Below are 25,402 nucleotides of genomic sequence, written 5' to 3'. Positions count from 1 at the left end.
GTGATGCGTACACTTTATGTTTTACATAGGCCCGCCATACTGTACATATTGCTCTGTGACAATCGTTTTTCATTTAACTATGTTTTAGGATTCTTTCCATGCCTGCATCTATAGGTTGACCTTCTTTTTTTTTTTCCCCCCCTGAGGAAGATTGGCCCCGAGCTAACATCTGTTGCCAATCTTTCTCTTTTTGCTTGAGGAAGATTGTCCCTGAGCTAACATCTGTGCCACTCCTCCTTTATTTTGTATGTGGGATGCCGCCACAGCATGGCTTGATGAGCGGTGTGTAGGTCTGTGCCTGGGATCCAAACCCGTGAACTCTGGGCCACCGATGTGGAGTGTGCAAACTTAACCACTACACCACCAGGCCAGCCCCTCCTTAGATAAGCTTTTGAAAGTTTTATAAGACTTAGAAATTTCATAAGTATTCATCCACTCTTAAAATGTGGTCTGATTTTTCTACGCGGTCTGAAAATGTGAATATTTTGCACTCTGCTGGCCCGATTTGCTGAATGAGGGCTCTCTTACTTTGAAAGCGAATGTGGGTTTGCGTCCGCTGAGCGGGACAATGCTAACCCAACCTGCCTGGAGTTGTTTCACTGGGCTATTCCTTCTGTGTCACGGGTTGTTTGCAGCAGCAGTTTCAGATGTAATTAATTTCCTGGTGGTCAAGGTTTCATAAATCCTGGGGCTCTCATCTCATCAGTATGCATAGCTGAGTGATGACAGCTTTGTTCCTATAACTCTAACCCTTCAGAGGCCCTTGAGAGGACTGGGACATATTACCGAATCGAAGGTACAGTTTGTCACTGCTGCCCCTGGTCTCATGGATCGAAACTGGGTTTGTGCTGCAGAGTTTGGATGTCGTCTTAAAAAAAGAAGTTCCTCATTCCATGCTAGTCGAAGGCCTGTGCCTAGTCCCCCTCCCCCCAATTCTGAAGAAATAAAGCAAACCCTGAGGGGTCAAGTGCTCCATTTTATTCCCTCCTTACAACATCGCTGAGATGGTTGTTCGACTTAAACGTGAATAACTGGAGTCCCCCAGACCACACTTTGGAAATGCCTTTATTGGGGGAGAGTATGAAGAATTCTGTGGTTTGGATAGGGGCTGCCCTTGCCTCTACCAGTTGATCAACCTATGGAATATTTCCCAGTGTCAATCTTTACTGGTGAGAAAGTAGGCACAACCAGAGTTATGGGCCACTTCCTGCAGAAACCACAGCTCAAGCCTGCGGGCTCCATCACCAGCTCTAGGCAAGACAGTGGCGCCCAGCAGCAGCATGAGTGTTTTATTTGTTCATCCCACAAACCGTTAGTGCAACATTATTGCCTTAATAAATGCAAATGATTAAATCGGGTTCCTACCTTACAGCCTTCTAGTCATGGGATTGATGTTTGTGAAATCAGTATTTCAATAAAAAACAGAATCAATCCTCTAGTGTTTGGGCTACTTAAAAGCATTTAAAGAACAGCCTATTCCAAAGCCAGGTCTTGAGAGTGGGAGAAAGTCAAGAAAAACACGAAGGAAAGAAGGCTTAGGAAGCGCCACTATTGTGATTTATCTCTTTTAATGCCATTTTGGGGGCTGGCCCCATGGCCGAGTGGTTAAGTTCGCGCGCTCCGCTGCAGGTGGCCAAGTGTTTCGTTGGTTCGAATCCTGGGCGCAGACATGGCACTGCTCATCGAACCACGCTGAGGCAGTGTCCCACGTGCCACAACTAGAAGGACCCACAATGAAGAATATACAACTATGTACCGGGGGGCTTTGGGGAGAAAAAGGAAAAAAATTTAAAAAAAATACTGTTTTGCTTATATTTTTAAAAATAATAAACTTCAGAATTATAAAAGTAAGAAATGGTTCTCCTTGTAAATAAATCTGAGACTACAGGTTCATATCCTGAAAAGTGAACATAGCCCCTCCCTACCACCTGTGTCAGGGCCGGGTTACTCCCTATGTGTATGTATACTTTGAGATATTTTCTATGCATGAAGAAGCATGTGTACCTGTGTGCTTTTTGAAAGTTCAAGAAGAGTGATACTATGTATTAGTTGTATTGTGCATAGCCGATTACCTCAAAACCTGGTGCCTTAAACCAGCAGTGAACATTCACGAACTTGCACAGTTCCTGTGAGTCATGAATTCCAAGAACTTTAACCAGATGCTTCTGGCTCGGGATCTCATAAGGTCACAGTCATCTGAAGGCTTGACTGCGGCCAGAGGACCCCCTTCCAGTGTGGTTCCCTCACAGGGCTGGCAAGTTGGCGCTTGCTGTTGGCAAGGAGGCCCAGTTCCTCTCCATGTGGCCTCACCGCAGACTGCCTGAGTGACCTCATAACACAAAGCTTGGCTTCACCCAGAAAGGGATCCAAGAGAACAAGGGGGAAGCTGTGATGCCCTTCAGAACCTCGCCTCAGAAGTGACACACCGTCGTCTCCACCATACCCTATTGGTCACACAGACCGGCTGCAGCTCAATTTGGGAGAAGACTACAGAAGAGCATAAATACCAGGAGTCGAGGATCATCGGGGGCCATGTTGGAAGCTGGCTTCCACAGGATGTATGTGAACACAGCTTGGACATTATTTCCCTTTCAGCTTTTATAGATTGACCTCATTATTTTAAATGACTGTATCCCCTGTATGGATATACTATGAGGAATTGATCCTCTAGCTTTTAGGTAGTGTCCAGGGTTTGTTTGTTTTGCTATACTTGTAACACTATGCAAGCAATTTTTGAGTGAATATCCTTCTGCATCTTACATACTTGTTCATTCAATATTCTCCAGCACGCACTATGAGCCGAGTCATGTTCAAGGCAGTCAGGGATATTGTGGAGAACAAAATAGACAAAAACCCTGTTCTTACGGAGTTTGCTTTCTAATCGGACAGAGACTGAAAATAAGAAAAATATCTAATAGTAGTCAATTCTAAGAAAGAGTAAATTCTGAGTATTTTCTATTAGGGGATCAGGGAAGGTTTCTAGCCAGGTGAAATTTAAGTTTCAGCATAAAAGATAAGAAAGAACCAGCCCTGGGGGAATCCCCAGCAAGGGCTTTATGGGAGTGGGTGATGGGGAGAGTGTGAGTAGGCAGGCTGGAGAGATGGGCAGGTGCTGGGTAACCGAAGGGATCTATAAGAGACTGAGCAGCTTGGCTTCCATTCTAGGTGGGACGTCATATGGTGGTTTTACTGGTAACTTATTTTTTATTTTATTTTTATTTTATTGAGGTCACATGGGTTTATAACACTGTGTAAATTTCAGGTGAACATCATTATATTCCAGTTTCTGTATAGACTGCTTACTGATAATTTACAAAGTCACTGGCTACTGTGGTATCCAGATTTTAGAAGAGCAAGAGGGGAAGCAAGGACAGTTAGGAAATTCCAGCAATCCAAGCAAGAGATGATATTGGCTTGGTTGGGGTGTAGGGATGAAGAGAAGGGGACTAATTTGGGCTATGTTTTGGAGGTAAAGTCAACAGATGTGAGGAAAAGAGGAATCAAGGAATAAAAGATCATGCCTAGTTTTTTTTCTTGATGGGTGATGGTGAAATAATTAGGAGTGAGCAAGTTTGGAGGTTGAAAGTCAAGAGTTCTACTTTGGCCATGACATCTTGAATTTGAGATGCCTGTTAGACATCCGAGTAGATCTGTTGAGTAGGACATTTGGATATCTGAGGTTGGGGTGTTTTGTTTGTTTGTTTGTTTTAGTGGTGATCAGGGCTGGATATAGTGATTTGAGTCCTTGACATATCACTAGCACTTTTCAAGCAAAGGACTGGGTGAGATGCCCTAGAGAAGAGAATATAGGTGAAGAGAAGGGGGCCTGGGACAAAGGCTTTGGCACTTATAACTTTTTGAGCAGAAAAAGAGACTGTAAAAGACTGAGAATGACTGGCCACTGGGGCAGGAATGAAGTCCAGAGAATATGCTGTCAGGGAAGCCACGAGCGTAAAGGAGAGAGTGGTAATCGTGTGGAAATTACTGAGAGGTCAACTGAGATGAGAACAGAGAAGTGACCACGGGATCTTACCACATAAAGAACACTGGTGACCTTGACAAGCCACCAGTCTCAGTGGTAGTGGGGATAAGAAGCCACAATGGGGTGTGTTCAGGAAAGAATCCCAAGTAGGGAAGTAGACATGGTGATGATAGCTGATCCCGCACAGCAAGTTTAATTGCGAAAGGGAGCAGAGGAATGTGAGACCAGAGAGGCAATGAGAGTGATTCTGTTATCTGCAGAATATGGTGATGGGAGTGATTCAGTAGAGAGGAAGATACTGATGGTGGGAGCATCTTTGGATATACTGTAATTCTAGAGGTAGAATTTCTGGGCCAAAGGGCATGTGTAATTTTGACCATGATGGTACACCAGTTTACATACCTGTCCACAGTGTGTCTCTTGCAAACATTAAGTTTTCACAGTCTTAAATATTTGCCAATCTAAACTTCAAAAATTTTGGGTGTAATAATCATGCAGGGCTGAGAATCTTCGAAGACATGAAGCTATGTCTTTCCTCCTTTATTTACTTTATATTTTGGGCACCTTTTTTTCCTGCCATTCTTCATGACTAAGGCAGTAACATTTGAAAGATGCTGGCCTTGAGGACATTTGGTCCCATTTCTTTTTGTATTGTCTCTGAGAGGAAACCTAAATTATTCTTCTGGGTGGGCTGCAGAAAACTTCAGTTCCATTTGGAACATCCTTTGTTCTAGAAAGTTCTCTAGAGAATATGAGGGCATGGCTGCTGCCACTACAGCTGGTACCTAAGAGCTTGGAGTCTGAGTCCTGGGCCCTGGCCAGCTCACCTGCCAATGAGGAATCAGCATTGGCAGATCTTGGCTCAGGTCTGAGCCCACCCACCCCACCCCCCCAAATTCACCATGTAGCCTGGGGTGAATGACTTCAGTCTGCAAAAGCATTTAATTATAGCTTCTATTTAGCATTGGGAAGACTTAATTACCTAATCCTAAGAAAGCAGTTTTAGCCAAACCTTGTGCTCCGAGCTCTCTGAGAGCTCAGAATGGTCACTGGGAGGGGCTGTGCCTAGTTCTTATTGGTGACAGGCAGATTCCCCTCCAACTAAAGATTTTTGTAGATGGGAGACTTTGTTAAAAATACAACTGATTTATCAGAATTTATGGTTTAAAAAAATTGCAGGGAAAGGAGGGAAATTATGGTATTTATTCCAATGGTAGTTTCTATCAATTAAAACTAGAATTGTGGGGGTTTTTTACTTTTAAAAAACTTAATTATGGAGGATTTTGTACCCACACAGAAGTCAACGGAACTGTATAAGGAAGGTCCATGTTCCCATCAACCATCAACCCTTGTTCAATTCTACCCCATCCACTTCCCATCCCCCTCATTGTGAAGCAAATCCAAGAAACCATATGATTTCACTTGTAAATGTTTCAGTGACTCTCAAAGAAATTTTAAAATCATACCTTAAAAAAAAAGCAATTCCTTTATGATGCGGGGTCGGTGAGCAGAGTCGTCGAAAGAAAGATTTCTTAGACTCTTAAGATCTGGCAGTAGTGCTCTTTTATTTAGAGAATAGTGTGGAATAGCATGGGGACAGGACCCATGGGCAGGCAGAGCCGCTGCTGCTGCCGGGAGTTGAGGGTTAGGGCTAATTTTATAAGGCATGGGTATGTGAGTCATCTCTTTACAAGACAAAGGAAAGAACATGAAAAAAAGTTAAAATGGTATCAGTGCAGGTGGGGTCTGGTCATTGGGTGGGTGATCCTATGACTTTTAGACAAGAATCAAATCGGATTAAGTAAAGGTTAGAAAGGTTAGAAGCCACCACCCTAAATCAGTTACATGAGCTTGCCAGACAGCAACCAACTTAAGTTCTTGCCTTCCCCATTAAGAGTTTCTAGGGATAAGGTCATCTCTCTTCTTCTTCCTGGTACAGAGAGGGAGGCACCTTTTACAGATAGAGATTTACCTTACAAATGTAAATGTCCCCCAACAAGGGCAAGTTCCATTCCCCAGAGCCTCCTTCCCTGTCCCAGTTTATCGAAAGCAATCAGCCCAAAACAATCCCGATGCCAAAGAGACATATCCTGGGGTGGCCAATTTCAGGTCGCTACAAGGTCATCCCCCCTTCCTTCGCAAATGCAAATATCTCTCAAAGAGCAAGCAAATTCCAGTCCTCAGAGCCTGCTTCTCATCTGCAGTTTTTTAAAATTAACCAGCCTAACATCCTCATCCCTTTATATCAAATATCCTGTCAGTTCAAATTTCCACTTGTCTCATATGTTGAAATTGGTTTCTTTTTTTCTTTAAAAGAAAATCAGAATCCAAATAAAGCTCACACATCACAATTGGTTAATGTCTTTTAAGTCTCTTAATTTATCTTTTCTCCCCCTTACAATGTATTTGATGAAGAAACAGGTTGTTTGTAGATTTTCCCCCAGTCTGGATTTGGTCAATTGCATTCCACTGGCAATTTAGAAAGCGTGCTATGGGAGTCAAAGGTGTGCTGACCAGGAACTCCGGTTGTACACCTGTTCATTTCACACTTATGGGAAGCAACCAGAAATATTGAAATTCTTCTCACTTTGCTCTTCTATGTGGTGGCTGCCTCACGGTGATCTTAACATGTTCCTGAGGACAGGGGAGAACAGGACCCGAGGCCACCGTCGGGACCTGGGTGGCTGTGCCTGGGAATTCTGCTCGGATAGGATTCATCCTTAGCCGGAGTGCGGACATGTCCCCTGTGCCTTCTGCTCCTGCACGTTCGTTCTGATCTCCCCAGAATGTCCATCACTCTACAACTCTACAGTCTGGGTTCTCTTAATTTTTGTTTTCAGGTGGGAAATAATCTTATTTTAGAAAGGAGATGTTTCAGTGTTCAGGACCTATCCTGGAGTTCTTTCTGTCAAGATATTGTCGTGTATATCGGACATTTCCTGACCTCTCTCTTCTTTTGAATGGCGACCTGAGGTCCAGGGCTGATGGCCCAGGCATGCCCTGCGCTGGCCGGTCCAAGGAAGGGGAGCACAAACGGCTGCTGTGTCTTCTCCAGAGTGATCTTAAAGTGACATCTGGGAAGATGAGCAAAATTAAGTTAAATCTCTTGGGCAGGTCTAGGGAGGCCGAGCGCCACCTTGAAGGTTCTGCTGGATCCTTCGGCCTGGATGGGAACAGGAAATCTGAATTTCTCAAGGTGAGAGGAGAGTCAGCAGGAGGCCAGCATGGTTCCAGGAGCCAGAAGGAAACTGCAGGGTGATGGACCTATCAGAACTCCAGGGCTGAGCTGCCGCCAGGCTGCTCGCTCCCTCTGTCTCTGTCTCTCTCTCCTTTGTGGCCAAGGGCACCTTTTAGAGAGGAAGCCTCAGCGGAGCCACTCTCTGGCCTTGTGGCCCTTCCCAACCCCAACCCCAACCCTTACCTGGTGGCCTGAAACCCACCCCACTCCCACCCCCCAACTTCAAATACTAGATTTGGAAACAAGAATCTTCCACCAAACTTTTTTTTTTTTTTTTAACCTTGAAGCTGGCTTCTGGGAAGATGAAGTAAGGAGAAGGCTCTTATCTTGATCTCAGTGGGTGGAGACTGGCTGGGACGCAACACTGTCTGAGGAAGCCTTGGTGGCCGCGAGTCCAGACTCAGGGTGCGGCCGAATCTCCTTATCTCCCGGGAGGGAAAGCAGGCAGAACCGTAATTTATGACTTAGAGCCCATAAATCTGAGTAAGTAGTGGGAAGAGCAGAGTCTCGGAAGAAACTGCTGGAGACACACCCTCCCACCAGCGCCTCCTAGCCGTGAAGCGCCAGCGCTCTGGAGTCAGATGCCCGAGGTTCAAATCCTCACTCCATCTCCGTGGCGACTTGGAGAAAGCTCCGTAACCTCTCTGTGCCTCAGCTTCATGGGCTGTAAAACGAGGCTAATAATTCCTCATAAGATTTTTGAGGACGAAATGAATGAATACATTTAAATTGCCTAGAATGGTACTTGGCCAGAGTATGATGAATGTTAGCTGCTATTATTTTCGTTTAGTCCACTTACCGTACCCGGAGAGAAGAAAGCGTGAGGATGTGGGAGCACCAGGAGGGCCCGTGGGGCGTTCCAGGTCGCCGAGGGGCTCCCGGAGGCCTCCTTGGAGGACTGGTGCCTGCGCCGAGCACCTGGCGTCCCCGGAGCTGAGTGCTGAGTGCGGGCCAGATGGGGCGGTGGGAGGGCCGGAGCTCCTCGCCCAGCTTAGGTTTAACCCAGAGATGGTGGCGACTCTGCATGAGGAGAAGGCAGGGAGGGGTCAGGTGTGCACCCTGGCAGCTGGGGGAGGCTGGCTTTGAAGAAGACAACAGTGGGTGCAGAAGCTGAGTCGGGTCTCTTACGGTGATTCAGCCCTGACATGGCAGAGGCCTGGACCATGTGCTGGAATTGGTGAGCAGGGAGTGGGAGGGAATGGAAGAAGGAGGTAACACCTCGCAAAGGATTGAATGAGAGGAGGAGGGACCCGAAATAGCCTGACACTCGCGTTTCCGGTTTATGCGGTTGGGTGAGTGGGGTATCGCTATTGATCAGAAAGCAAACAGGAGGGTCCCGCCTGGACTAGAGGAGGGAGGGGCGAGGGAGTGACAATGACAGATGCAGTCCACGTGCCGTGGGGTTTGCCGTGCTGATATGTCATCTAGGGGAGATGGCCTGCAGTCAGTTTCTTTATACTCTGCTCTGTCCCAGGTAGGATTTAAAGTGATAGCCGAGGATACCCATAAAATAGAATAAAATACTATCAACTAACTAGAGGAGAAAGAAGAAAGACAAGCAAGGGTGGAATGTCAGACTGAGGGAGGAGGGAGCTGGTTCAAAATACACAGCAGAGAGCAGGAGTCCAAGGCCGCTGGGCTCAGCTGGCTCGCCTGTTCGGACCGGCCTGCAGCTTAATGTCTGCGTGTTTGTTTATTTTTGGTTGTTTTTTTGTCTTTTGTTTTTTGAGTTGTAGTCTTAAAATCCAGGAGTTCTCAAAAATTAGGATTTCTGGCTTTTTCTAAAAATGTTGGAAGCTCTGGGGGCTCTGAGCTACAATCACCTGGGTCCGGAGAGCAGTCCCCAGCCTTCAGAAGGGATGGGCTCTCCAGTTTACCACAGTCCTCTCCCCTCCCTGGTGTATCCCCAACACCGAGGCAGAGTGTCAGTCCCATTTATCATCATGGACTAGTTCTCTGACTTCCTATCTCTATCAAATGTGAATAGGACACAAATAGGTCGAGACGTCTTTTCTCTCTCTGCTCTGTTTCACCTGTCTGCAGTAGCCGCCCGGCCGTGGAGGCAGGCTGAGCCTCGTTGTTTCCCATTCTGATTGGCACCCCGTGTTGTACCTGTTGTGGACAGCTTGAACAGAACCCCTGCTGGAGGTATTCAGTCTACGACAGGCGGAAGAATCCTGGATTTGGCCTAAGTGGCCCACAGACTTGACTCTAGGCCTTATGAGCCAGGCAATTCATAGGGTCCACAGGTGATTGCTTAGGCCAATCAGGACTCGAATCAACACAAAGAATTTCTCCTGAGTCTTCACAGAGGGGGGGAACGATATGTTCAAACAACATCCACCACCAGAGTAGATGTAAGTCTAAGGCTGACTCTAGCAGCTTCCTCAACATGGTGGCATTTACCTAAAGCATAACTGCTTAAGCAATTCCTGGGGAGGCCAGTCTGATACAGCTCAGGAAACCCAATCTCTCCTGAACTGACCTAACCCAGGGATAATTTTAGAAAATTTAGAAAATCTGGAGAAATGGATGGACTCCTCCAAATTATCCTTTATAGAGATGCCTGGACTTGCAGCAGCCACTTTGTGACCAAGAGGGGACAAGTCAGGGATGAGAGCCAGCACACACAAGATAGTGAAGAGGAAAGACAAGATCTTGGGTTGTTGATAACATTGTGGAGACACTGAAACAACCAACCCTTACTGTGTGAGATAACAAATGTCCTTATTAAGTTTAAGCTACTTTTATTTGGTTATTCTAGTACCTGCTGACAAACACGTCATAAGTGGTACAACCTGTAACCTATTCAAGTCCAAAGAAAGCAATGAAAGCCACAAACAATCTAATGTATCCTCCTGGGAAAGTAAGTATGAACGTAAGATAGGCAAAGACCTGGGTTGTGAAAAACACTGGCACATAGCAAGAGGTTGTCTGTATTCAAGGTGAGTAGAAATAAAACAGTACTGATAGGACTCCTAGGGGTCTCAGGTCTCAGGTCCAGGCTGTGAAATATACTTGGGAATTGGAATCCTATAGTTTGTAGGTGAAACTGTTACAGTAGATGAGATTGCCTAGGTTGACCGCATAAAGCCCAAAAGAAAAGCAAATACTGCGGGATCTTCATACCCCGGACTCCAGCCAGCTCTGCATGAAAGTGAGGAGCCTTAGTCACATGGAGACAAACGCCAGGCTCCCTAGTGGATTAGGAAGATGCAGCCATAATTAGCCTCTGTGACTTTGGGGCTTTGGATAGGTTTGTAACTTAACCCGAAACTGGCAAATCCAGTCTATCAAGGCCAATTCTTTTTGGGAGAGTCTGCCACTTCCTGGACCAAGGCCAGGACTCCCTGGGGAGTTGACAAGCTTACAGAGTCTCTCTTGAATGGGGCTGTCAGTCAGGGTTCTTAGTGGCCAGCAGTGGAAGCTGCCTATGGCTGCTGCAGCAGAACAGGAATTCATTAAAATGAACACAGATGACTCACAAAACTCATGTGAGAGCTGTGAAAAAACTGCTTGATGCGGATCTCTCAAGAATGATGTCCAAAACCACACTGCAGAATTGGCCGAATGAGGAAACCGCTCCCTCTGTGCCACCAAGCACCTGAGGCCATAGTTTGCACTACTTGACTTTGCATCCATTCTGCTGCAGCCAGTACACGTGCTGTGTCTAGACCAGGAACTCTGACCTCCTTTGTGGCAGAAAATAGAGGGAAATATGAGCTTACATACAGACCAAATTTGAGAGATGGAAAACGCTTAGGGCTGCTTTTACCGAAGGAGGAAGAATGGAGCTCACCCTCTCAGCGGCTCCCTGCGGGGAGCTGCGAGGGGCTGGTGGAAGGCTTTTAGAGGTCTGGATTGCATATCACGGAAATGGGCTCATGACAAATACATACTAATGATTTTCAATGAACTTTGGAAATAATCAGAGAAGCTCTGATAAAGCAGGCATTGCTCAGGTGACGCTGAGCAGTGACAAAGCGAGGCTACTTTGTGATCTGAGGTGATGCCTTCAGGATCAGAAACAACGACTTTTGGTTCACCTGTCATTTTTAAAAAGCCCTCTATTAATTCTTTTAAGATATTCAAAGAGGTCACTTGCAGAGAACCCATTGTTACTTCCCCTAATTTCATTCCTGCTTTGTGGAAAATGTGCTGGAGAAAATGGGAAAGGCTGCCCCCTCCTGTAGGAGCTCAGCCTGTGTGTCCTTTCTGAGAACACACAGAAGAATTTCATCGCTCACGTTTTTATTTCTGAGCAATTCTAATAGAAGAAACATGCTTATTTACATCGCAGTATTTTTCTGAGGAGTCATGTAAAAAAAGAACTAAACTTTTCACCAACTATATTAGCTGTCTATTGTTGCGTAACAATTTACCCAGAATTTAGCTTAAAATGTATTACCTCATGCAGTTTCTGCAGGACAGGACTTTGGGGGCTGTGTAGCTGTGGTTGGGCTTGGCTTTCCCAGAAGCTCATGCGGCAGTCGCCTGAAGGCTGGGCTATGGCTGGAGGACCTGCTTCTAAGAGGGCTCGGCACGGGGCTGGCAGTTGGTGCTGGTGGTGGTCTGGACGCCTCAATTCTGTGCCCCGTGGATCTCACCATAGGGCTTCCTAAGTGTCCTCACAACATGGTGACTGGCACGGAGCGTGTGATCCAAGAGGAAGCTAAGCAGATGCCACGATGTCTTTTCTGCCCTGGTCTCGTGCATCACACGCTGTGTCCTATTGGTACCACAGGTCAGCTCTGTTCAGTGCGGGAGGGGGCTCCACAAAGGCGTGAATACTGGAAGACGAGGATCCCTTTTGTTTTTGTTTTTGTTTTTTAATTGAGTTATTGATAGGTTACAATCTTGTGAAATTTCAATTGTACATTAGTGTTTGTCAGTCATGTTGTAGGTGCACCACTTCACCCTTTGTGCCCATGGAACACGAGGATCCTTGAGGGCCATTGTGAGGCTGGCTGCCCCTGGAACCTCGTTTCAGCATCATTGCAGAGAATCGTGAGGTTTTAGCTGACAGTGGAAGTGTAATTGTTGGGCTTGCTAGTAGGTAGTCCTGACAACAGACGTGAGCTAAGGTTTAGCCCTGTGGCTTGGGTGCATGCCACCACCCAAACATGCTGCCTGCTTGTGTCAGTCTCGTCACTGTGACTGGCTAAGGTTCAGAGCAAGGTTCACCCAGCTCCTTCGGCCCAAGAATAAATTTGGGTACCTAATAAGGATTAATAATTCTACATCTTAGCCATCAATATAAATAACACAGAATCACTGTTTTCGGTGAAAGAATTTCTTCTTTTCCTCTTCATTGCTATTTTTTTAAATTGAGGCCACACTGGTTTATAACATCATATGAGTTTCAGCTGTACATCAGTATATTCCGACTTCTGTAAGCCTACATCGTGTTCACCACCAAAAAGTCTAGTTTCCATCCATCGCCCTACACCTGTGCCCTTTAACCCCTCTCCTCTGGTAACCACCAATCTATTCTCTGTATCTACATGGTTCTTATTGTTGTTTTATCTTCCATTTATGAGTGAAATTATATGGTATTTGGCTTTTTCCGTCTGACTTACTTCACTTAGCATAATACCCTCAAGGTCCATCCATGTTGTCACAAAGGGCAAGATTTTGTCTGTTTTTATGGCTCAGTACTATTCCGTTTTATACATATACACCACATTTTCTTTATCCATTTATCTGTTGACGGGCACTTGGGTTGCTTCCATATCTTGGCTATTGTGAATAATTCCTCAGTGAAAATAGGGGTGCATATATCTTTTCAAATTAGTTTTTTCATGTTCTTTGGATAAATACCCAGAAGTGAAATAGCTGGATGATATGGTATTTCTGTTTTTAATTTTTTGAGAAATCTCCACACTGTTTTCCATAGTGGCAGCACCAGTTTGCATTCCCACCGGCAGTGTAGGAGGGTTCCCTTTTCTTCACATCGTCTCCAACACTTGTTACTTCTTGTCTTTTTAACAATAGGATTCTGATGGGCGTGAGGTGGTTTTGATTTTCATTTCCTTAAATAATAATTAATGATGTTAAACATCCTTTCACGTGCCTGTTGGCCATCTGTATAACTTCTTTGGAAAAATGTCTGTTCAGATCTTTTGCCCATTTTTTAATTGGGTTGTTTGTTTTGTTGTTGTTGAGATGTATGAGTTCTTTATATATTTTTAATATTAACCTCTTATCAGATATATGATTTGCACGTATATTCTCCCAATTAGTAGGTTGTCTCTTCATTTTGTTGATGGTTTCCTTTGCTGTGCAGAAGCTTTTTAGTTTGCTGTAGTCACACTTGTTTATTTATTTATTTTTGAGGAAGATTAGCCCTGAGCTAACTACTGCCAATCCTCCTCTTTTCGCTGAGGAAGACTGGCCCTGAGCTAACATCTGTGCCCATCTTCCTCTACTTTATATGTGGGACACCCACCACAGCATGGCTTGCCAAGTGGCACCATATCCACACCCAGGATCCGAACTGGCGAACCCCAGGCAGCCAAGAATCAGAACGTGCGAACTTAACCGCTGCGCCACTGGGCCGGCCCCATCACTTGTTTATTTTTTGTTTCCCTTGCCTGGGGAGACATATTCAAAAAGATCCTTCTAAGACCAGTGTCGAAGAGTGTACTGCCTATGTTTTCTCCCAGGAGTTTTATGGTTTCAGGTCTTACATTCAAGTCTTTGATCCACTTTGAATTAATTTTTGAGTATGGTGTAAGACAGTGGTCTTCTTTCATTCTTTTGCCTGTGGCTGTCCAGTTTTCCCAACACCACTTATTGAAGAGACTTTGCTTTCTCCATTCTATGTTCTTGGCTCCTTTGTCAAAAATTAGCTGTCTGTAGATGTGTGGGTTTATTTCTGGGCTCTCGATTCTGTTCCATTGATCTGTGTGTCTGTTTTTCTACCAGTACCATGCCGTTTTGGTTACTATAGCTTTATAGCATATTTGAAATCAGGAAGTGTGATGCTCCAGCTTTCTTCTTTTTCCTCAGGATTGCTTTGCCTATTCGGGTTCTTTTGTTGTTTGAAAGAATTTCTTTAGCTACCTTCTCCTAGTAATGTATTTCAATGTTTAACAGCCTTCACAATTAGGGAATATTTTATTTCTTTAATATTAAGTTATTCTTCTTCATCTGATTGTAGCAGTGGCAAAAAGCAAGTGGCAGCTTTTCCTCTGTCAATAATCTTCCATATACTCAATGCCATTAATTTACTTTTCTTCCTCTGGTGAAATAATTCCAGCTTTGTTAACTTTTTTTCTCATGCTTACTGGGATGGGAATTGTGTGTGTGTGTGTGTACACTTTTTATTAAGGATAATTTAAAATGTAGAGAAGGTAGTCAAGTAGAATGCCTGTAGTCTAAGGAGCCCCCATATGCCCAGCACCCGGCTTCACCAGTCAGTTCGCTCCGTGGCCCATCTGGGTTAATGTCTTCCCTCCCACTTCCCACCACAACCTCCCACCCAGTGGGTTATTTTGAAGCAAATCACAGAAATCTTCTCATTTCATCCAGGAAAACTCTTGCCCTTAGATCTCCCCTTCTTTTTGACTCTCAGCTTCAGTCTGTGGGTAAAGGGCGAGATAAAATAGCTTTGATTCAGCAGAGAACTTGGGGGTATGGGGGCATTTAAGGGGGAGAGAAGGGAAATCTCCTTTCTGTAGTTCCTGGAGCAGAGTCATCTGACTTCCCGGCAGAAATGTGTGGCAGATTCTCTAAATCTGTTCTCCTGGAGCGAAGGGTGAGGAGAAAAAGCGAGCAGTCACAGCTCTCTTGAAGTTCTTCCAGGGACCGCTGCCCTTCACGTCATTGTCCAAATTGTTTTCTGAAGGATGAAAAACCCGCACACAGGTCCGCTCACACACACAAAGACACACACTGATCCTTTAACCTAATTTTGGAATCAGAAAATTTTTAAAGGCAAGGGAACTTCAAGGGCATTTAGCCCAAGATGTCACTTTCCTCCCATGCAGAAGGAGGCCCAGTTATGTCATGGACCTTACAGTGGGTTGAGTATTTCATAATATGTCATGTATTTTTCAGTAACACTTTAAGCATTTGTCTTGAATTACACGATCTCTCACAGACTCTATCCAGCAGTGGGCAAATGCTTGCTGCTTAATAGCGTGTGTGAAAAAGGCTTTATAAACTGGAAAGTGCCAGTGGAAAGTCAGCATTTGGGTGATTCAAATGCTTTGTCAACACTGAGTTTTAAAACACTTCATTTCTTTTTTTGTTATACCAGTAAAATATACTCATTACTGAAGATTTAAAATTACTAAAAACAAGAATAACACAAGCAGAAAGAAAAACCACCCTTAAAAAACACCTATGAACACTTCTGCATATTTCCTATTTTTGCATATTTGCAATGTAAAAACATAACATGATCATTTAGAATCTAGAATTTTATATGCTAAGTTTTAAAATTCAACATTATACGTTCAAAGACATTGCCTAATGTGGAGATAGACTACAACTTGAGATACTGTATAATTACAATTAATGTTTTAATGGATAACAAAATTCAACAGCAGCATTAAAGAATTTTTAAACCATCCATAATTCTATTAAATACCATTAAAACTATCTGTATTTTCCTTCTTTATGTACACCAATTTTTATCATTATAGTGTACATACGATTTTTATTTTGCTATTTTCACTAATTAAATTTTTCTCATGCTTCTCTAGTCTATGGCTTATTTTGCACGTAGTCTTGTCTTTGAGACTCCACAGCTAAAGCCCTGCTTTCAAACAGCTCTCCTGTTTGCTCCCACCTGTGGATCTGTGCTGGCTTTTTTTTCTCTAAAATAGCCCTTACTTACAACTCCCCCAAACTGGATTATTTCCGTGTCCCTCATTGTTTGCTCACTGTCTTGGATGTAGAGTTGTACCCTGTAGCCCTTAGTGTTATGACTCATGCCAAAAATTGAAAAATGAGCCTGTAATAAGTAACAGCGCAAGTACCGGGTGCTACTGGATGACCCTTGTTTGCCATAAGCAGGCGTGTCTCCCCATCCCCACCCCTTCATGTCACCTGTAAATTTGTATCCCTAGCCTGACAGAGCCCTAGCGAGCCTTTAGTCACGGTCTTTGTTTCTGAAAGGCCCTGGAGGCAGAGGCTGGGGCCGGCTTACATCACAGAGAAGCCCTGGGGATGGGCTGCTCACCACAGGAGCAGTCTCGGGTGCCTGCTGGGAATCAGCGGGCTTCCAGAAGCAGTCCCTGAGCCTGACACTAAGGGGCAGCATGTGCTAAAGGAAACAGCTGGCTCTGCTACAGCCAAGCGGGAACCAGGTGGAAACCACCTTGCTTTTAAACCCCAAGAGCAAAGGATGCAGAGGCCGCATTCTCGTCTCTCAAATCAGATTCCAGTAAATGTCTGTCTGATTCCAGAACTGTGTGGTAAGCGCAATGAGGAAATAAAGGGATGCTCCAGGGCTTGAGGGAGGATGGAGCGGACACCGTCAGAGGTGGAGGTTGGATAGTCGGGAAGAGTGCAGAAGAACTTCCAAGGGGACATAGTTGAACTGAGCCTTAAGGAGTGCATGGAATTAGCATTGCAGGCGATGGGCCCAGAAGGTGCCAAGGCATGGAAGACTGAGAGAGCGCGGCATTTTCGTCCTTTTGTAGGCAGGGTCAGAACTTTGAATGCCCAGGAGTGTGGGCATTGATGTGTATTTTAGATAAACTACTCAGGCAGCAGAATGGAGCTCAGATGGAGGAGAATAGACAGAAGAAAGGAGAAAGAGCAGAAAGGAAGCTATCACAGTAATAGAGACCAAAAGTTATCAAGTCCTGAAGGTGGTGAAGAATATAGAGAAATGGATGAGTTCAACTGACATTTTAAAATAGTGCCAAAAGCTGGGTGACGAGTGCACCTGGGGGACTGAGACGGCCAGCACAGCAGGAGGGGCAGGCTGCGTGGGCAGAGGACATGCGTGATGCTTTGGTTCTAATTGAGTTTGAGGAACTTGTGGGACACTCAGGCAGGAATGAGGTCCAGGAGGTGGTTGGGTAGGTGGTTTTGGAGACCAGCAAAGATCTGGGCCAAAAAATATGATTTGGGGGTGATTGAAACGATCGGAGTAGCTGAAATCGGTGGGGAACGCATTTAAGAGTTGGAGAGAGGCAAGGGCATTCAGAAATGAGGAGACCCAGAAAAGCGTGTTCTTGGGTGGGAAGACCCGACATGAAAAAGATGTCAGTGTTCCTGCGTTCCATACGTTTAACATAACCCCACTACAAATAGCAACAAAATTTTCTCCAAGGGCAAGTTGCTTCTGTCGTTTTTCCACAAGGCCTGGCATAACATACGTGCCTGATAAGTATTTCTTGACCACATGTGGGCACATTCATCCAGTGGAATAACGCAACTTTCACAAAGAATGGGGTAGATCTGCATGTGCTGATATAGCAAGATTTCTAACATATATATTAAGCGGGGGAAAAAAAACCCAAGGTGCATGCATGTTGATGCTGTTTATGTATATTTAAGGGTCCTTGTGTAATATTATAGATAATTATGTAAGTTATATACATACACCTTTTTTTCTGTAAGGATAATTATAGCTGACACAGACATCGCACTATGTCCCAGGCACGTGTTTTAACTCAGTGAATCCTGTTGGGTAGACACTGCTCTTATCATGTTTATACACATTAGGAAGCTGAGACCAGAGGGGTGAGGGACTAGCCAGGGTCACATGACTAGTTGGTGGCAGAGGTGAGAACTGAAGCCAGGCATCCGTGCAGCCACGCTGCCACCTCACAGGGGAAAGGGTTAACGAGGGGTCTAGGGTGGGGAATGGTGGACTTTTATTTCATACTCTTGAGTATTCAAAATATTATTTTACCACATGCATTATTCCCTTAATAATAAAAAACTAAATTAAACATATATTTGGGAATTGGGCTTTAGGAATACAGTGGGAGCATCCGCGGGGAGTGGATGGGAGGTCCCCGTGGCGTGCCGGGCGCTGAGAGGCTCGCTGAGGATACATGCCAATAGGCCTGTCAGGAGGAAGGAGGAGTGTGAGGCTGGTGTGCTCTCTGCGTCACGCGTTCCAGGCCTGGGAGGACAGGCCGCAGTGAAAGGTGCGGAGGCCAGTGCTGGCTCTGGTTTTCCCAGTGACTCTTTAAGTTTCTTTTACTTGGAAATCCCCCCTGTGGATTCCTGCTGCGGCTTGTTTCCATTTGTTTGAGCAGGCGATGCGTTCCTATAACTGAAAAAGTTAAAATGAGTTAAGAGGGTGTGAATGAGAGACTCCCTCCCCACACCTTCTTTACTTGCTGTGAATATTTGCAGGGACTCTGTAGGCAAATGCAGAAGGTGTGCATGTATAGTCTTAGCTTCTTTCCTACCAGCCGGATCGCTGCTTTCTTCTTTTCTAAATCGGCACATGGAGAGCTTCCTAGTTCTTTTTTTCTACAGCGGCACAGCTGTCCTTTGGGTTAGTTTAACTGGTGTGCTCTGACTTTATTCCCTTGACCTTGCCATCGGCTTTGCTGAGGAGTCCCAGCGTTTGAATCAGTGTTTGTTCTTTCCTCCTCTATTTTTAGAGTTCTTCCCGGTCACCGACGTCCTAGCGCCTGACTGCGTTGGACCACACGCCTGGTAACGAGGGCTGACTGAATGCTCCCTCTCTCGCTCTTTGCCCTCTCATCTGATGCACATGAAGGGCGCCAACCTTGCCTCGATGGCCCCTGGGGCAGCGGCTCACACCTGTTCATCCTGGTGATTAAAAACAGACGCAGAGGCCCTGCCGCTTGAATCTCTTGTCACTGGTAATTTTCATCTTCCTGGGAACAGGTGTGCGAGGCGGAACCCCAGTTATAAATGTGTATAGTTTCACCATAAACACCTGTTGACGGAGCTGTGTGTTGGCTGAACAGGTATGAGATTAGGTATATTCTTCCTCTTTTTATTTATTTTTAATCTGTGCTTTAACGTGACTCTGTGCTTGTTGTCTGGTTGCTAACTTACAAACACGCTGGAACTGCCACATCTTGGGGGGGGGGTGGGGATTAAGGAGGAGCAGACCCCCCTGCACAGGTCTCCTCTGCAGCTTGCCTTGGACGCCAGAGCACTTGGTTCAACTGAAGTTTGTTACGGTTTAACAACCATCCCTCTCAGGGTGACCCGGGGGTGGTGATGCTCTATTTTAACCAAAGTGTTGATGTTTCCCCACCTGCTTATTTTGAACAAGTGTCTCCTCCCTGAGTCTGGTGGTCTGCCCCTGGAGTGGTCAGCTCTGCTGCCGACATGCCCACCCAGCTGGAGATGGCCATGAGCACCATGATCAGAGTGTTCCACCGCTACTCCTGCAGGGAAGGGGACAGGTTCAAGCTCAACAAGGGGGAACTGAAGCTGCTCCTGCAGCGCGAGCTCACGGAATTCCTCTCGGTGAGTCACGGCTTTCCTGCCCCACTCCGTCGAGGTGGTTGGGGGACCCAGCCAGGGACAGCTCTGTGTACGTGGTCTCCTGTGATTCTGCCACAAACACAGTATAATTTGTTCTGAGATTCAAAATTCAGGGGAAGGCAGCACTAGAGACCTTTGCTTCTGTGAATGCAGGCATGTGCTCTCCTCCATGTTGCCTGTGGTGAGGATGCCCAAGTGCAGACGTTATATTTGAGGCTTCCATCAATTACTCAACGTCCTGGTGCTGCAACCAAAGACATAGCTAGTTATGCCAGGAGTTATAACTAGTTATACTAGTTATACCTGAAGCTTTGCTCAGCTGGCAGTAAATTAATAAATATTATGTTTGGGGACAGAAATGAAGACTGGGATGCTTTATGCTGTGGTGGCAAATTTTTTAGTAAATGACAAATACTTAGCTTTGTCAGCCAAGCCCAAGCTGATTGGGATCGACGGATGGGGGTGTCTAGCCAGTGACCAGTTGGGTAGCAAGCAGATTCATAAAGATTCACCAAAATAGCTAGGAGCTCAGTAAATCTACTCGTGAAAGCTTACAGTGGAGTGTGAGGCCTGCTCTGAGGAAAACCCTCGTTCTGGTGGGGATGAAGCTGCCTTGAGTTGATTTTAGCCCAGTGTTCTGCCCTTGTGTGTGTTTACTCTGTCCAGACCCTGTAGTAAGACGACAGTGACTGTAAGGACCCCACTCTTTTCTCCCCACCCTCCATGGGAAAAACTTAAAGTCAAACGCTTTAACATAGTAATTCTTCGTGGTACTTTTTTACTGATTTTAGGAATCCCCAGGACCTTTTTTTTCCCCCTCAAATTTGGGTTGGCAGCTATGTTATAGAACATTTAGAATAAAAGCTTCAGTAGGGCAAACTTGGCACATTGATTTATTCAAGTGAAATTTACTCTTGTTTGTGATCAATTAAATTTAAGTTTCCAACCAGCGAATGGTTGGCAGCCAGGGAGAAGGCAGTGGGGAGTTCCCCCGAGGAGACGAACGGCTTTTGGAAACCTCTCATCAACCCGTCCTCACAGGGGAGGTGGGCTGCCCAGCCCTGCCCTTCCTCAGCCCCCATCTCCCCGTGGGCTCCTTGCTGTCCTTCCTAAGGATAAAAAGCCGTTGTCCGTACGAGAGCTGCCCTTCCCTAGTGGCTCTTTGGCGTGTCAGATGTTGTGCTCAGTAAGGCTGCCGGATGAAACCTTGAGTGTCGCATGCAGCATTGGGGACGTGCGTAACTAGAAAACTATTCCTTGCCCATCTGAAATTCAGATGGGCCTCCTGTGTTTTCATTTGCTAACTCTAGCAACCTGGTGCCCAGGACTTTTAAAAGTGTGTTGAAATATCCCCCCAAATTTGCGGGGAGATACTATTCTCTCCATTTTACAAATAAGGAAATTAAAAAGCATTACGTGATTTGCTCAAATCCCATTGTTGGTAAGTGCCAGAGCCCCCACTATCCCTTTTTGGCTTCAAAGCTGCCTCCTTTCCATGTCCCCCACCTGCCTCCCCGTGTCCCGGCCCTCGACCTGTGATGGCGGCCCTCGACCTGTGATGGCGTGTGAATACACTCTGAGCCGCTGTCTGCTCTGCTTGTTCTGTAGGTCTGAGCCAGGATTCTGTGGCCCTGGAGCAGAGGGCTGGACTCACTTAGAATTTGTGCCCGGTTCAAACTGACCTGCAAACAGGCTCTTGGAAATTGTCCTTAGATACTAAAAATGCAAATCAATACTTTAATGTAAATAAAAGGAAGATGCAGTTTCAGTTGTCATTGTGAGCTTCAAAGCCTGGGAGTTAGAAATTTTTTTTTTTTTCGTTTTAGTGCCAAAAGGATCCCCAGTTGGTTGATAAGGTAATGCAGGACCTGGATGCCAATAAGGACAATGAAGTGGATTTTAATGAATTCGTGGTCATGGTGGCAGCTCTGACAGTTGCTTGTAATGATTACTTTGTGGAACAATTGACGAAGAAAGGAAAAAAAGATAAGTAGTAAGCTAAGCTGAAGGTGGAACTGTATCCCAAGTTAGTTGCTTGTTCATTCCTATCCTCCAGACCTGTGGTTACAGTAATGCCCTTTACAGAGATAATATACATATATTTAATTGCCAATACTGTTAAATGATGTACACTTTAATATATTGACTTTAAATAAATATTCCAAATCTTATATGCCCTACTTGGAATTTTCCTATATTATTAAAGATGTTCTATGCACTTTTTGTCTGTCAGAGCATCACAAAAATAAAAAATTTAGCTACTTTCAAATGAGACTAGAACTCAGCAAATTCCTCAGACAGACATTCCTCATTCTTGAATTCTGTTTGAACTTCTTATTAAAGAAATTGACTGGCCCTCCCCCTCCCCCTCCTTGTGATTCTGCTTCAAATGGAAGAAGCTGTGAGGCTCTGTAAAGCAGAAAGGCTGATGAATAGAAGAAAGTGCTGGCTTTTTCCAGTGAGTGAGGTCAGGGAAGGGTAGATTCAGGGCTCGGTGCTCAAGCCAAGAGAGCTGAAGACAGCAGCTCTTGGGGGCTGGTGTGTAAATACCGTCCCTGGCCCCTTGGGTCACGTAATTCTGAGACAAGTGTTTATACCGTTTCCCAGGGCTTCCCCTGGGGTTAAGCTTCAGTGACCCCTGGGGAGGCTGGCTTAATCTGGCACCTTCTCTGGGCTACCTTCCCTTTCTTGCCTCACTCTGGTTCCCCACCTTGTGTCCTGCACCTTTCAAATCAACAACTTGCATGCACATCCTCGTCTCAGGGTCTGCTTCAGGGATAACCCAAACCAGGACAGATCCTTAGGAGAACTTTAGAAGGGAATGATATGACTATATTTATACTTCTAAATCCTTACCCCGGCTACCGTGTGAAGAAAGGACTACAGAAGAGGGCACCGTGGAAGACGGAGAGGAGTTAGGAGGCCGTGGCTGTGGTCTGCGTGAAAGGTGGTGGCGTCTCAAGCCAGGATTTGAGCAACGGCAATGACGAGAAGCAGGTGAATTGTTAGTCTGTTGGAGGTGGGACTTGCGGGTGGATTGTTAAGGAGAGGTAGGAAGAGAGAGCGGTCCAGGATGGTAGAGCAGTCACTGCTGTTGCCTATCCAATGTCTGTCCTATCTTTCTTCCATACATCAGAGCCCTGATTTGTGCAGGGTGGAATGTGGCCAGCTAAAATCCTCTATTTCTCAGCCTCTCTTGCAGCTGAGGTGGGGTTTGTAACACACTTCTGGACAATGAGAGAGAAAGCAGAAGTCTACTGGGAATTTCTGGGCATGGTTTGCTATTTCCATATAGGCTCTAAGCCTTCTACCTTGTTAATCCCTTCCTTTTCTTTCCACTGGGATGTGGATGTGAGGCTGGAGGCTGGGCTGCTGTCTTGCAACCTTGAGATCAGTGAAGAAAAAAGATAGAAGCAGCCCAGGACATTGTTGTCATTGAGGAGCCACTGCCCAGCCCTGGTCTGCCTGCCTCTGGTCCTCCTTAGGTGAAAAAAAATAACTGCTCTCTGGTTAAGTTAGATTCTGTTACGTGCAGCCAAACACAGTCTCTAATGTTTAGATTTTTGGTCATGCAAATGATATTTTACTAAATGGGAAAGACTGGGAGAGGAAGAGCTTTAGTGTGGGGTCATCAAGGGGAAATCTCTCCCTCTGTTTGAGGTGCCTATTGGACAACCAAGTGGAGCCATCACATGGGCAGTTGGGTATATGATCTAGCCTAGAGTTGAGGGTCAAGAAGGGACTGGAGACACGGATCTGGGCATCATTAACATCTTGATGGTTGTAAGCCACAGGAGCAGAGGAGATCACTTAGGATGAGAATGTAGATGGAGAAGAAGGAAGGTGCAAGAGTTATCAGGAAAAAGAGGAGGCAGCAAATGATACAGCCAAGGCACGGCCAGGGAGAGGAGGAGAGTGGGAGAGTAGAGAGCTGCAGAAGCCTCGAGAAGAAAGCTTTTGACGAAAGAAAGAGGCTGAAAGCACTGAGAGGAGCTGTAGGATGAGAAGGACTGACCATTGGATTTGCCGGGGTAGAGATGACCAGCGACATCCATAACCCTGACAGGAGTGGCTGCTTACAAAAGTGCCTCTCCCCTGGTCTGGCAGATGGAAGGTACTCAATAAACGTTTGCCTAATGAACAGATGAAAGAACCTGCCAGTTGTTGATTTTCTAGGGCTAAGACCTGTCATTTTTTTCCTTAAAAGAATATTGTTTTGTCTCCCTCAAGCCAGTTCTGAGCAGATAAAACAGAATTTAGATGCCAGAGCATTCAAGAGCAGAAATGTGGACCTTGGTGTTTGCTCACCCCTGTCTCTCAGAAGGTTGGAAACAAAAAATGAGAAAAAAAATGCAACACATATTTCAGGAGAGTTTAGGCTTTTTTCTTACCAGAAGTCACTTTACTCATGCAGAAGGTCTGAACATTTTCCAGGGGCCTTAAAACTTTTAATTTGGTCCAAAGTTTACGTATTCTAAATGGGTCACCAAAACATAAAATGTAAACCCCAAAATTTCCCCACATATTAATCTAGGAAGGACCTTCTCAACATAGAGAAATAAATGGAAAAACAATGTTCATTTCACGGCGTTTCTAAAAATCAATCAAAAGTGAGGAAAAGCAATTTGTGCGTCAAATTAGATTTCAAATGAGTAAGAATTACGTGAGGTACCGAAAGCTCTTTTCTAGTAAAGGAAAGGCTCTCCTTTCTGTGTGTTAGGTACATACAATCAGTTTGTAGGAGGCAAAATTATTTCTTCTGCCCAGAGGCACTGGCATTTGCTATAGTTTAAATCAATTTTAAACGCTGTTCAAGAGTCATCTCTGAATTAGCACGTTCTGATGTTTAACATTTTCCCAGCGTGGTTACTGGGAGACGAGCCTTATGGGAGACGACAGCCTGCGTCTGCTCGGAGCCCTGGGTTTGAGATGTGACTGACGGTACAAACAGCTAGAAAGCATTAAACAAAATCTTAAGTTTTAATTTTAGAAACAGATATTTTTCTTTTCTCCGCAAGGATAGTGGGGTCAAGGAAGGTTTTCCAGGGGCAGAAGCCTGGAGTCAAGTCGCTGACAAGACAAAGAAACTGGGGAAGCTTATTAAAGGAAGAGAGGCCGGGGGCAGAGCCGTGCAGGTGGGAAGTAACAGCAACTGTTCTGGGGAATGAAGTGGTTTGGGCACCCCAGGGTGTGGGGTCGGGGAGAGCCGGAGGCAGGACTCAGAGTCAGAAAGGGCCTCCGGTGCTAATGGGAGACGTTTGAAATCCTGAATGTTATGGGAAATCATTGTGGGATTTTATGCATTTTTTTTCTTTTAAAGTAGTTTTTCTTATGTTTTTAAAAATCCCTTTAAAATTTATAAATCTTTAAAGCAGTGATTTTGAACCCTAACTTCACATTGCATTCCTCTGAGATGACATTAAAAATATAGATGGATAAGCTCCACCCACACAAGGATCCTGACTCAACTGGTCTGGGGATGGGGCTCAGGCATCAGCAGTTTTTAAAGACCATCAGGTGATTCTGATTGCAAACAGAGTTGACACACTGCTTTGATGGTGATAATCAGATCAAGGTCTGGCTGAGCAGCGTCTAGGACAGCGGCTGCTCCAACTACAATGTGCATGTGAATCACCTGGGGGTCTGATTCTGCATCAGTAGGTCTGGATGGTGGCTTGAGATTCTGTTTCTAACCAACTCCCAGGTGATGCCCATGGTGCTGATAAAAATGGTCTAGA

The 25,402-nt window shown here is 45.3% G+C and overlaps 1 protein-coding gene across 2 annotated transcripts; it reads left to right on the top strand.

The window, feature by feature from the left end:
- Positions 1–18,290: 18,290 nt before the first annotated feature.
- S100Z (S100 calcium binding protein Z) lies at positions 18,291–21,937 on the top strand. Of its 2 annotated transcripts, none has more exons than XM_070571729.1 (4): positions 18,291–18,337; positions 18,803–19,135; positions 19,450–19,646; positions 21,491–21,937. In XM_070571729.1, the coding sequence occupies exons 3-4, from the start codon at positions 19,506–19,508 to the stop codon at positions 21,656–21,658; spliced, it is 309 nt and encodes a 102-aa protein (XP_070427830.1). In that variant the 5' UTR covers positions 18,291–18,337; positions 18,803–19,135; positions 19,450–19,505; the 3' UTR covers positions 21,659–21,937. The 2 variants fall into 2 exon arrangements, with proteins under 2 accessions (XP_070427830.1, XP_008504745.2); XM_008506523.2 differs by having other exon boundaries at positions 18,291–18,693.
- The last annotated feature ends 3,465 nt before the right edge of the window (positions 21,938–25,402 follow it).

Source organism: Equus przewalskii, chromosome 13, assembly GCF_037783145.1.
Source record: "Equus przewalskii isolate Varuska chromosome 13, EquPr2, whole genome shotgun sequence".
Classification (NCBI taxonomy): Eukaryota; Metazoa; Chordata; class Mammalia; order Perissodactyla; family Equidae; genus Equus; species Equus przewalskii.
The sequence above is the reverse complement of the archived record's forward strand: the minus strand, read 5'-3'. Positions and strand labels throughout refer to the sequence as shown.

Excerpts from the sequence above, each read along its gene's own strand:
- S100Z (XM_070571729.1), top strand. The coding sequence starts at position 19,506 with ATGCCCACCCAGCTGGAGATGGCCATGAGCACCATGATCAGAGTGTTC. Across the intron at positions 19,647-21,490 it reads AGCTCACGGAATTCCTCTCG|TGCCAAAAGGATCCCCAGTT; the intron begins GTGAGTCACGGC and ends TTTTCGTTTTAG.